The following is a 13981-nucleotide window of genomic DNA, read 5'->3' on the forward strand; positions in this document are numbered from 1 at the left end:
GGTCTAAAGTAAAAATACGCCCAGTTGGGCATTAAGCACCTCATTAGCATAAATCTAAAAATGCTGATAAAGTGGTAAAAATAGATTGTTTATTTAAATAAAAAGCACTCCTGTCACCTACATTATAGCGCCCATCTCCTTATGTAGGAGATAGGGCACTTATAATGTGGTGACAGAGCCACTTTAATCTGTTTTTTCGTCTTTATAGGGCAGCTTTGCCTCTATTTGTTGTGTAACTGAGGTGTTAACCCCTTCCCGCCGCAGCCATTTTTGGACCAAATGAAAGAGCCTCATTCTTTAAATCTGACATGTGTTACTATATGTGGTAATAACTTTGGAATGCTTTTACCTATCCAAGCGATTCTGAGATTGTTTTCTCGTGACATATTGTACTTTATGTTAGTGAAAAACTTTGGTCGATATATTCAATATTTTTTGGTGAAAAACACCAAAATCTAGAGAAGATTTGCAAAAAATTTGCATTTTCTAAATTCAAATGTATCTGCTTGTAAGACAGACAGTTATACCAAACAAAATAGTTGCTAGTTAACATCCCCCACATGTCTACACTAGATTGACAGTTTTTTTTAACATGCTTTTATTCTTCTAGGACGTTACAAGGCTTATAATTTAGCAGCAATTTCTTACATTTTCAAGAAAATTTCAAAAGCCCATTTTTTTAGGGAACAGTTCAGTTGTGAAGAGGCTTTAAGGGCCTTATATATTAGGAACCCCCACAAATCACCCCATTTTAAAATCTGCACCCCCTCAAAGTATTCAAAACAGCATTCAGAAAGTTTCTCAACCCTTTAGGTGTTTCACAGGAATTAAAGCAAAGTGGAAAGAAAGTTTGCAAAATTCATTTGTTTTTTGCAGAAACTCAATTTTAATAAATTTTTCCTGTAATACTAAATGCTTTACCAGAGAAACACAAATGAATATTTATTGCCCTGATTCTGAGGTTTTTAGAAATATCCCACATGTGGCCCTAGTGGGCTAATGGACTGAAACAAAGGCCCCAGAATCAAAGAAGCACCTAGTGGATTTTAGGGCCTTCCTTTTCTTTAGATTATATTTCAGGCACGATGTCCGGTTAAAAGAGGTCATGTGGTGCCCAAACAATTTGCCCATTTTGGAAACTACACCCGTTGAGGTATTCATTGAGGGGTGTAGTGAGCGTTTTGACCCCACAGATGTTTCATAGATTATTAGAATTGGGCAGTGAAAATGAAAAATTACATCATTTTCCAATAAGATGTAGCTTTACCTCAAAATGTTTAACTTTTTCAACAAATAAATGAGGAAAAGCACCCCAACATTAGTAAAGCAACTTCTCCAGAGTACGGAAATACCAAACATGTGGTCATAAACTGGTGTTTGGGTAAGCAGCAGGACTCGGATGTAAAGGCAAGCTATTTAGCTTTTGGAGCGCAGATTTTACTGGATTGATTTCTCTGCACCATGTCGCATTTGTAAAGCTCCTAAGGAACCAGTGCAGTGGAAACCCCCCCAAAAGTGACTACATTTGGGAAACTACACCCCTCAAGGAATTTTTCAAGTGGTACAGTGAGCATTTTGACCCCACAAGTGTTTCATACACTGGGTAATAAAAAAAGAAAATTTTAATTTTTTCAAAGACAATGTTGATTTAGCCCCAAATTCATCATTTTCACAAGGGGTTAAAGGAGAAAAAGCACCAACAGTTTGTTACGCAATTTATCCAGAATACGGCAATACCCCATTTGTGGAGATAAACTGCTGTTTGAGCACATGGCAGGGCTCAGAAGGTAAAGAGCACCCTGCAACATCTGAGGCCTACTACGATGGCATTTACTGCCCTGTGTCATGAAAACAGAGGCTCTGGGGTGTCAAAACATTAGAAACGCAGAAAAGTGACCCCATTTAGGAAACTAAACTCCTCAAAGAACTCATCTAGGGGTATAGTGAGAAGATTTAGATTGTAATGTAACACCTTTCAAAGTATTCATCTAGGGGTATAGTGAGAATTTTTAATTTGTGAAGTGACAACCCTCTAAGTATTCATCTAGGGGTATAATAAGAAATACATTAATTTTAGTAACTAAGGAGGACAACCAGGAAATCCCGCAATGGAGGGAGAGGAAATGGCAGGTCCCACTACCAACCTACCCACTATTCCATAAAATCCAGCCCAAAAAATAAATCAAAGACCTCAGAAAAAAAAGATTTGCTGAGACAACCAATTTCATCTGGTTCTATTCCTCTCACCCAGATTTGCAACCTAGGTGAGAAAGACACTCACTCGGGTATAGTGAGAATTTTTAGTTTTGTTTTAGGTGGGTTTTTTTTACAATTTTTAAATGAGCAACTTTTAAATGGGGCTGGTCAGTAAAAAAAAAATTGTCATGGCCAATATGGGAGACAGAAAAGGTGAATCAAGAATAAATAAAAAAATCCAAGGAGGTATGATAAATTTTGAAACATTGTTTCATGCACAGGCCGGGATTTGTGGGACACGTCTCACATTGGTATGTGGTGTCCTAATGAATGCCTCGCTTGGCGCACACACGGCATTTTTTTGGGGGCTTCTGTTTTTTTTCAACGGGGGGGGGGGGGATTTCTGTGGAGAAATGCTGGCCGGCAATTATCCTGCTGACGGAAGAACCAGATTAACTGCCCTGTTGACGTTTTCCTGAAATTGCAGGAACGTATCCCTACTGCCAGCATATCTGCAGAGGACAAAGGAATTGTATAAACCAATCTGTGTAAGATGCACAGCTTTTAATACCATACCTTGGTCTTGTGCATGGCGCTGTACAAGGCTGCCTCTGCTGTCGTGAATACTGGTCAGTATAAGGACGTCCCTTTTATCCTTATATTTCAGGAGCAGCAGATCGTCGCTGCAGACAGCTCTGCTCTCTCCTAAGTTTAGTATCTGACCCAGCAAAGTTTTAGGGAGGCCCTTCTGATTTTTGCGGATTTTTCCACACGCCAAGGTGGATCTGGACGAGAGAACATTTAGCAATGGGACACTATTGTAAAAGTTGTCCAGATATAAATGATATCCTTTGCCGAGCAAAGGATAAACAAGATCCCATTAGATCTTTCCACTAATTCCTGGGGGATCTATATGGGAGTCTTTCTGCTCATAAACCCTAAAAGAGTAGGTGTAACCGGTGGCACTTTCACATAATTTGCACAGTTTTATGCCGTACCGGGCTCTTTTATTGGGTAGATACTGCCTGAAGTGCAGTCTACCCTTGAAGCTTACCAATAACTCACCCACCGAAATATTTTGTTGGAGGGTATAAACTTGGGAAAAACCTTGGGAATAGTGGGCAATTAATGGTCTTATTTAACTTTAGGATGGCTTCGAATCGCATCCTTGTCATTACTGGGTAGTAAAGGGGGGGTGTTTTATTAAATATCAGGGGATCAATAGTCTCTAATACTGGGCTTTTTTTTACGAGACAAAAGCTTAAAAATAAGCCCGAAAACTTCAGCAATTCCACTGCGTTTGTGGGGGGGTCCAATTTTGGCCTCCCCCATAAAAAGAGTCGGGGTTCTGGGAGATAAAGGCTATGTTCACACGGGGTATTTTGCAGGAGGAATATCTGCCTCAAAATTCCGTTTGGAAGTTTGAGGCAGATATTCCTCTCCCTGCACGCCGATTTTCGCGGAGTTTTTCGCACCGTTTTTCACCCGCGGCCATTGAGCGCCGCGGGCATAAAACAGCGCGAAATACGCTTTCTCTGCCTCCCATTGAAGTCAATGGGAGGTCAGAGGCGGAAGCGCCCGAAGATAGGGCATGTCGCTTCTTTTTCCCGCGAGGCAGTTTTACTGCTCGCGGGAAAAAAGCCGACGCCTCCCATTGAAATCAATGGGAGGGATTATCGGGCCGTTTTTGCGACGCGGTTTCCGCGTCAAAAAACTCGGCAAAATACCCCGTGTGAACATAGCCAAACTGTTCCGCATAGATGTTGGTCTGCTGGACCATTAAATCTAAAAGGGCGTCCGAAAAAAAAACTAACTTTAAAATAATCAATGGGGATGAAACCCGTAGTGTCAATTTGAATGCCTGAGGGGGCTGTAAATTCGGGCACCTGGGGGGTATAATTGTCCGCAGCTTCCCATGTCAGCTCAGGCAGAGCAGGACCTACGTGGTGTCCTGTGGTGCCTAAACAGTCGAAACCCCCCAAAAGTGTCCCCGTTTTGGAAACTACACCCCCTCAACGTGTTTTCCTAGGAGTATAGTTAGCATTTTGACCCCACAGCTTTTTGCAGAATTAGTCTGAAGATGAAAATCTACTTTTTTTTCTGTTAAAATGTAGAATTTTTTTATTTTTACAAGGAATAAAAAGGAGAAAAAGCACCCTAACATTTGTAAAGCAATTTATCCCGATTACGGCAATACCCCACATGTGGTCATAAACTGATGTTTGGACCCACAGCAGAAGGCGAGTGCCTTTTGGATTTTGGAGCGTAGATCTAGCTGGAATGGTTTTCGGTGCCATGTCACGTTTGCAACGCCCTGGAGGAACCAAAACAGGGGAAACTCCCCAAAAGTGACCCCAAAAGTGACTACAACCCTCAAGGAATTTATCTAGGGGTATAGTTAGCATTTTGACCCCACAGGTTTTTTGTAGAATTTAGTGGAATTAGGCCGTGCAAATTAATATCAACATTTTTGTCTACTAAAATGTTTAATTTTCACAAAGGATAAAAGAGAAAAAGCTGGTCAACATTTGTAAAGCAATTTCTCCCGAGTACGGCAATACCCCATATTCAGTCATAAATGTTTATTTTTATTAGAAATTAATTCACCCTTTCAAGACTTATTTTTTGTTTTTTCATTTTCTTTTTTTACTCTCCGCTTTCCAAGAGCCATAACTTTTATATTTGTTCGTCAATAGAGTGGTGTGAGGGCTTATTTTTTGCGGGAGGAGTTGTAGTTTTATTGACACCATTTGAAATACCATATAACGTACTAGGAAACTGGAAGAAAAAAAATTTGCAGGCTGAAAATGAAAAAAACTGATTCCTCCATTGTTTTTGGGGGTTTTTACGTTTTAAACCGTGAGGTAAAAATGACAACTTAATTTTATTCTGCGTCTCAATACGATTACGGTGATGCCAAACTTATATAGTTTTTTTTTTTATATATATATATATATATATTTTACTACATTTACAAAGAAAAGACTATTCGTTAAAAAAAATAAAAAAATTGTTATGTATCATCACGTTCTGAGGCATAACTTTTTTGTTTTTTGGTGTTGAGCGGGCTTATTTTTGGCAGAACGAGCTGTAGCTTTACTTGGTACCATTTTATGGTACATACAACTTCCTGATCACATTTTATTGCAATTTTTTTTTTAGCTCAGGTGACCAAAAAACTGCGATTTTGGCGTTTTAAATTCTTTATTTCTTACGGCTTCACCGTGCTCAACAAATTGCTTTCTACTTTATTCTGCAAGTTGGTATGATTACGGCAATACCATATGTATATAGTTTTTTTCATGCTTTGCAGCATTTGCACAATAAAATCAAATTGTTTATAAAATTATTTTCTGTCTCACCATATTCTGAGAGCCATAACTTTTTTATTTTTCATTCAAAAAACCTGTGTAAGGGCTTTTTTTTTTGCGGGACGGGAGTTAGTTTTTATTGGTACTATTTTGGGGTACATGCAACTTTTTATTCTATATTTTGGGAGTAGTGGGGACCCAAAAATAGCGATGCTGGCATGGTTTTTCTTTCTTTTTTTTTTTTGCGGCCGACCGTGGGGGAAAAACAGTTTTATAGTTTGGGTCTTGTTACGAACGCGGTGATACCAAATATGTGTACTATTTTTTTTATTTTTTTTAACGGTTTCATTTTTTTCCCTGAAATAAAAGAATTATAGGAAAAAAAAATACTTTTATTTGTACACTTCTCTAAAGCATTTTAATTAACTTTTTTTAAAAACTTTTTACACTCTTTTTTTACCTGCAGCATTGATCGCTGCTAGAATACATTACACTACCTAGTAGTGTAATGTATTCCAACTATCAGCGTGACATCACAGTCACTGACAGCAAGCCTATGAGGCTGGTTCTCATAGGCTTCCATACAACCAGTCCGTTGTCTGGTCTCCGGTTGCCATGGCAGCCCCCACGATTGCATAGGGCTACCAATGTGCTACAAACCCCCTAAATGCGGTTGCCGCATTTGAGGCGTTAATTAGGGGACAGCTGACTTGCAGGTTCCCGATGCACACTATCGCCAAAAGTGTGCATCGGGAACGACAGAGTGACTTCCTGTCACTCTGACAGGAAGCCTATCAGGTCGTGATAGGCCTCCGTCCACAGCAGACACGGTGGCCATTGTTTGGCCTCCGGTTGCCATGCTAACCATCGGCAAACCCCGCGATTTTAGAGCAGGTTCTGCCGATGCGCTAGAAACCCCTAAAATGCGGCGATCGCATCTAATCGCCACATTTAAAGAGGCTCGTCACCAGATTATCAAATCCCTATCTCCTATTGAATGTGATCGGCGCTGCAATGTAGATAACACTAAAGTTTTTTTTTTTTTTTTTAAAACGATCATTTTTGGCCAAGTTATGAGCAATTTTATATTTATGCAAATTAGCTTTGAAATGGACAACTGGGCGTGTTTTTTTTCGTATTTCCAACTGGGCGTGTATTGTGTTTTTAACAACTGGGTGTTTTTACTTGTTTTACTAACTGGGCGTTGTTAATAGAAGTGTATGATGCTGACAAATCAGCATCATACACGTCTCATCGTTCCCACCCAGCTTCTTTCACTAAAGACACACAGCATGACGTCACCCACAGGTCCTTCAACATTGTCGTCGGACAAAGATGATACACCGGCTGACAGGCGTCCAAAAGGTTAATATGCTCGTCTCTAGGGAGTTTGCGGTGTCTGCAGTGAAAGAAGCTGGCTGGGAGGGATGACGTCACCCACAGGTCCTTCAACCTTGGCGTCGGAAGAGAGAAGACACCACAGCTCCAGGCGTACAGTTGAATTTGCAGCAGCATCACCATGTGCAGGTAAGCAGTTGGAAATACGAAAAAAAACACGCCCAGTTGTCCATTTCAAAGATCATTTGCATAAATATAAAATTGCTCATAACTTGGCCAAAAATGATCGTTTAAAAAAAAACCAAAAAAAAAAAAACGTTACTGTTATCTACATTGCAGCGCCGATCACATGCAATAGGATATTGGGATTTGATAATCTGGTGACAGAGCCTCTTTTAGGTGTTAATTGCCTAAATCAGCAGCAAAGGACCGTGGCCGATAACAGTAGAGTGTCAGCTGTCAGAGACAGCTGACTGCCCGGTTCCCACTGTCACCGACACTGTGCACCAGGAACGACTCAGTAATTATACGTCCTCGTGCAGGAAGTAACCTCCCACGACAACGTATAGTTACTGAGTCGTGCGGGTAGGGGTTAATAGTACTTTCTTGAAAAATCAATTAAGTTATTACATTTCCTAAAACAATTTACAGCAGATGTAATTTTTCTTCCCACCAGCCTAATGTACCGACTAAGATATATTTACTAGTTTCATAGCAGGATTACATATAATACATTTTTGTTTATAATGATTACACCCGTAAAAGTAAGTTCTTTCACCTGAACAGAAACCATGAAAGTAAAAGAAAATTATATGCCGATGATTATATCTTAAATGACTGGCTACAGTCTTTAGTTGGCTTGTAACATCAAAGACATGCAGCGCTTGGAAAAATTTACATTGCATTTCTCCCAAGAACCAACCTTAGGGGGTTCCCGAAACATCTGGTCCAGAGAGATAAATTCTAAACTCGGGAGCAGCTCAACAAACTGACTGAAGGATTCCAGCTTAATAGCATGGCAGCGCACTAAGCTGAGATCAACCAATCGATTCCACCGGGAGTGATCTGTAAGAAGAAAGTATTGTGAATGAACAACAGACATTTTCGTGATAATTGCAGAAGAACTATAATAAAGATCTTAACTGTAACTTAGAAATAAACATTTATGTTATGGTGTTTTACAGGATTACATGCTAAGGTAGCTACTACAAGCTATTGCAACTTGGTCTGTAATTATGTGAACGCACAGTGCTCCTCATACGCTCAATGACATTTGAAACAAGCACCAACGAGACAAATAAAACACAACATTTTTATAGAACTTTAGAATTACACATATTTAAAAGGGTTTGCCCATATTCTGAATTTATCATCTATTTACAGGACCCCCACTGATCCAGAGAACGGGCTTATCTGGCTGTCGCTGTATGCCCCATATGGATTGAACGGTGCTGCTCATGCTCGGCCACCACTCCATTCACTTTCTATGCGGCTGCCAAAGATAGTCTCTGGTAGCCCCATAGAAAATGAAACAAGCAGTGGCCGAGTATGCGCAGTACCGCTGCACTCCGGGACGGCCAGATAAGCCGTTCTCAGGATCGGCGACGTTCCCAGCAGTCGGATCCTCACTGATGAGATATTCGGTGGATAGGTGATAAATATCAATTATGGGGAAAACCATTTAAGGCATTTTTAATAAGGGTTTCTCAAGATTTTTAACGGATTTAACAGATTTTCCAATGGGATAGCCCATTAATATATGCCCCCAGGCCTCCCACCAACCGGTAGAATAAAGCTCCTCCATTATTTATCCAGGGCAGCAAACTGTGGCTGTACCTGGTACTGCAGCTTAGCCTACTCCCTTGAAGGTGTTAAACTGCAGTACTAGATACAGCCACACTTGTATATACTTCACTGTGCCTGGATAAACAATGAAGGGGCATCACCGTGACATATAACCAGTAACACAGTATCTGCAAGGTAACAACTTTTTATACAAATTAAAACAGTTACCTGTAATCCAATTTTTTGGATTATGAAGGTGGGGACAGTTGTATATTACTAAGTATTTGATGCAGGAGAAGACTTCATTTACAGCTTTCATCCCAATATCAGTGATAATGCCAGGATTCTCTGCCACATCAGCCAATCCATACTTCATTAAATCTGCATTGGTCATCTTACCTGCACAAACAAAATATCTAGATGACAGCACACAGCAACAAATGAAAACAAGATTTTCGTACTCACTGTAAAATCTATCTCACTGAATACATTGGGGAACATAACACCATGGATATATGCTCCTGCCACTAGGAGGCAACACTAGGTAGGAAACCATCTTGGCTCCTCCCAGGCAGGCCATATCCTTCCCAGATACAGGATAATTTAATTTGCACAAAAGCAGTAGGAATAAAGAACACAAACATGTCCACAGTCCCAGAACTGCAGATCCCAGGCCTAAAATAAATCACATAAAATAATAGGACGGGATCTGTACATTTTACGGCGAGTACAAAAATCTTGATTTCGCATTAATCATTGGGGACACAGCACTATGGGACGTCCTAAAAAAGTCCCAGAGGGTGGGAAAAAAATGAAAGTACAGAAATGAGACCCGCTTAACAGGATTTAGTTCAGACGGGGCGTTTATTTTTTTACACCGCTGTTTTTAAAGATGGCACGTAAAAAGGTGGAGCATGTCACTCCTTGAGCAGTTTTTGGAGCATTTTTTCATTGTGTTAATGGAAAAACAGCTCCAAAAATGGCTAAAAAAAAGCCTCAAAGAACGTATTTGGCTACAAAAACAAATGAAAATCAGAGGATATTTTTCCTTGAAAACAGCGCCGTCATTTCCAGCCATTTTTTATTTTGCGTGTGAACATACCCTAAGGGAGTCTTCACCAAAAGGTCATCCAGATAAGGAATGACCGACTCCCCTGGCATGGAGAGAGCCATGAAAGTTGCTAGGACCTTAATGAAGAACCGCGGAGACGTGGACAGCTCAAAAGAGATGAAAAAACTGGAAATGTAAAGAACCCACCACGAAACAAAGGATCATTTGCGATGGGGGATATGAAAGTACGCATTGCGAATGTCAATAGAATTCTCCCTGTTCCAACAATGTTATAACCAACCTTAAGATTTCCATTCTAAACCGCCAAACGAATCGGTTCAAAATCCTCAAGTCCAGGAATGGACAAAGAGCTCAATTCGTCTTAGGTACTGTAAAAACTTTTGACTAGAACCCTTGAAATCCAGCTGAGGAACCGGGACAATAAACTTTCTGCAGGAGAATGGAACGAACAGCCAGGGGAAAAGGAAATGTTTGATCCAGAACGTGAGGCTGAGAAGAGACAAAAAAATCTTCCAGGCAAAAGCATTAAAAACTATTTTGTATCCCACAGACACAATGATTTTTGAACCCAGGAGTCGTCCCACATGAGCGAGCACAGACACCCCCATTTTTTAACCCAGGAGTCGTCCACATGAGCGAGCCATGTCTCCGGAAAGGAAAGAAGTCGTCCCTTCCACTTAGACATCCATGGGGTCATCTGGGGCCTGGGCTGCGGCTGCCAAGGCTGTCTAGGCTTGAAAGATGGCCGTCTGCAGTAGTTACACAACCTAAACAAGCCCCTCTAAACAAAACATGAAAGGGCCCTTCATCTACATATATGAAAACCTACAATAGTATCCCAAAACCAGAAGGATAGCACACCTGAGTAATAGCACAAATATAACTTCAATAGAAAAATTATCAAAATATATAAAATCACCAGTACAGTAAAAAAGGAGAGAGCAAGATATAAGACACAGAAAATAGGTGCCTATACAATATCCAGTACAGAGTAAATATGTGCCTGAACCATGATATACACGGGCAATGGATAATACCAGTTATAACATAGCCATGTCCAAGTATTAGGCATAGATCAACAGATGGAACATAGCACTATTGCATACCAACAGATGAAAGACAACATATAACTAGGTGTAGCAGATGAAAAAACCCTACTATATATAAGATGGAGATATCCTGAACAAGAAATAACTAATCAGCCAGAGTGGCGGATCGGTGGGGGGTCCAGGGGCCGGACACGCAACGATCATATACTGATGACCTATCCAGTGGATATGTCATCAGTTGTCAGAAAGTGGAAAACCGCTTTAACACCTGCATAGCAGCTGACAACTACGATTCCTGTTCTGATTCTTAATCAGAAGACACATGTGAAGAAAGAGTCTGATCCACATTGGAGACAACATGATCATTGTAGACTGCAATGGTTTCCCCCTGGAAAGAGCTCGACGAGGAACGAGAACTGTCCAAGGTACCCCTACGCCTCTTACAGGATCTACTGCAATAAGTAGGTATTACCCAAATAAAAGGAAAGAAGGCAGGGTCGCCCTCCTGAGTAACCTTGCACATATAGTGGGGTACTGGCACTATGTCTGCGGAAGCATAAAATATAAATTGGGTGACTGGTGCAGAGGGAGAAGCAGAGGACTGCCTGGTTTCCCAGCTACCACAGAGGGTTGACCTAGACTGAACAGGAAAGAAAAAAAATAAAATAAATAAAAATAAATAAATTTAAAAAAAAAGCAACAGACCTAAGTATTAGGTTGTGTGTGCCTCCTGCGACACTAGACAGTGTCCTTGTGTTGCCTCCTAGTGGCAGGAGCATATATCCATGGTGCCATGTCCCCCAATGATTAACGAGAAAAAAACAACTTACACAGCCTGTAGCTAAATAAAGGCTTGGAATCGCTGCAGTGGGACTCCATTGGGAAAAGTAAGGCTATACTGAAGACACTATGGACACTTACAATTATCCTAACATGCAAACCAGATATTTTCAAGTTTTCACTTACATTGTAACAAAAATTCATCCACATATCCTAAATGCAAAGTTTCAAACTGTGGAAACTCAAGCTCAGCCATCTTCAATGCTGAAAAAACGCCATCTTTGGTCAATGAAGGTTGGATGCGTACTTCATGTAACCTTGATATAGAAAACAGATAAGATGAAAACATCCTTATTTGTCATAAGAGAAAAGCTAAACTCAGCTCACAGCTCTTTGCCTCCCAAAGAAGTTTTGTTTGTCATCGTGCACAGAAACAAAGCAGAGTAGGTCATCAGGAAAAGTCAATAAACAAACATTTACCTATTTATTTTATCCATATATAATTTGTATTTCTTCATATCTAAAAAGCAAAGCTTACATGTTTCGAGCCTGCATGAGGCTTTATGGTCGCTTTTAGACTAGCATTTTGTTACATCAAACGTCACTGCAACATGTAGTGGAGGGCAACGTGTCTCACTTCCTAGCGTCATAGAGAAGGTGCACATAATTACAAAGGGCTTAAAGGGGACCTTAGGCCCCATGCACACGACCTTAAAAAGATCTCCGTAATTGCGGACCGCAATAAGATGCGCAATTACAGACCCATTCAGTTCTATTGGCCGCGGACACCTATCTGTATCGCTACGGATATGTGTCCGTGCCGTAGAACTGTGCCCCTTGTAGGTAGTGCCACACAGATGCCCCTTGTAGGTAGTGCCACACAGATGCCCCTTGTAGGTAGTGCCACACAGTCCCCTTGTAGGTAGTGCCACACAGTCCCCTTGTAGGTAGCGCCCCACCACCATTCCTGTAGATAGCGCCACTGTAGCTCCCTGTAGGAGCGGAATCCCCCTGTGGCCGGGGATTTCGCTCTTGGACGGAGCGCTTGATGTCGCTGTCCAAATATGGACAGTGACATCAGGAGCAACTCCTGAAGTGGAATCCCCGTCCACAGCATTGCCGACGCTGTGACCAGAGATTCCACTCCAGGAGAAGCCCCTGACGTCTCTGTCCATTTATAGACAGTGATGTCAGGTGTTTCTCCTGGGGTGGAGAACATCAAACAGATACCTCAAGCGCTCCGTCCAAGAGCGGAATCCCCGGCCACAGAGATTCCGCTCCTTCCGGAAGCTGCAGTGGCGCTAGTAGATAGCAGAGCAGTGAGATACCTCCCTGCTCTGCTATAGTGTTCAATAGTATTTGCGTCCTAAGGACGCAGATATTATTGAAAGTGGCATCGCTACCACTGTAGCAGCAAGAGTGGTGCCGCTGGCCATGGGGGAGCCTATCCCAACGTGCACCCTCATGCCCGGGGTCGCTGCTAGCAGCCGCTATGGAGACGCCACTGAGTAGCGCCCGGGCGGAAAAGCAGCTGCTGAGTCGTCGGCCCCGGGCGCTTATGAAACACAAGCAGGGGGAAGTGAGCCAGTGCAGCGTCCCCTTCCACCTGCTGGAGTGATGTGACCTGTGCAATGGTCATATCACCCCTAAGGCCAGTCCTGCCTATGGCACACGGAACATGTTTTCCTGGCACCCCACAAATGCTCTCCAGCCTAAACCTAGCCCAATGCCGACACCTAGGCTTGGTTGACAGCTTTAGCTTGCTCCGAAATCTCTGGTTTCTTTAGGGCCAGGGAACGAACGGATCTTGCGTGCGATTTCACTAAAGAAACCAGTGACGTTGGCACAAGGAAAGGGGTTGGTGTTTGCTCGAGATTTAGATGACAGTCTCATGTAAGCAGTGCAATTCTAGTGTGCTGATGGGTTGACATGGCTGCCGAAAACAATGACATTCAGGTCTGCTATGTAACAAAATCCTATTTAAGCTAATAATCTGCCTGTCAAGCATGTTGACAGGCATGATACATTGCAATACAGAGATATTTGAAAGTATTATAGAAGTGATCAGGGTATTACATGTTCAAGTCCCATGGGGGGACTAAAAGGAAAAAAATAAATAGTCAAATAATGTTTACAGTGATAAAAAAAAAACAACACACTTTTATTTCCCTTACAAAATGCTAAAAATGTAAAAAAAACACTACATAATTAACTGCCACACCCGTAACAACCCGCACTATGAAATGTAAAAGTTATTCATCCCGCAAGGTGAGGGGCATAAAAAGAAAATCAACCTATAAGACAATACCAGAACGGTTGTGTTTTGGTCATCTCGCCTCCCAAAAAAGCATTTAAAAGTAATCAAAAAAGTAGTGTGCACCGTAAAATGGTTCCAATGAAAACTAAACATCATCCCGCAAAAAATAGCTACGTCGACTGCAATAGAAGAA

At 41.5% G+C, this 13981-nt stretch overlaps 1 protein-coding gene across 3 annotated transcripts in view; it reads right to left on the minus strand.

Moving 5' to 3' along the window:
• FBXO38 (F-box protein 38) overlaps window positions 1–13981 on the minus strand; it is a 93302-nt gene that overhangs the window by 55646 nt on the left and 23675 nt on the right. For all 3 annotated transcript variants that reach the window (XM_075856619.1, XM_075856620.1, XM_075856617.1), the window contains 3 exons: window positions 11718–11848; window positions 8859–9029; window positions 7768–7910 (listed from right to left, as the gene is read on the minus strand). In XM_075856619.1, coding sequence (XP_075712734.1) covers window positions 7768–7910; window positions 8859–9029; window positions 11718–11848 — 445 coding nt within the window. The remainder of the gene's footprint in view (window positions 1–7767; window positions 7911–8858; window positions 9030–11717; window positions 11849–13981) is intronic.

The sequence above is a fragment of the Rhinoderma darwinii genome, chromosome 3, assembly GCF_050947455.1.
Source record: "Rhinoderma darwinii isolate aRhiDar2 chromosome 3, aRhiDar2.hap1, whole genome shotgun sequence".
Classification (NCBI taxonomy): domain Eukaryota; kingdom Metazoa; phylum Chordata; class Amphibia; order Anura; family Rhinodermatidae; genus Rhinoderma; species Rhinoderma darwinii.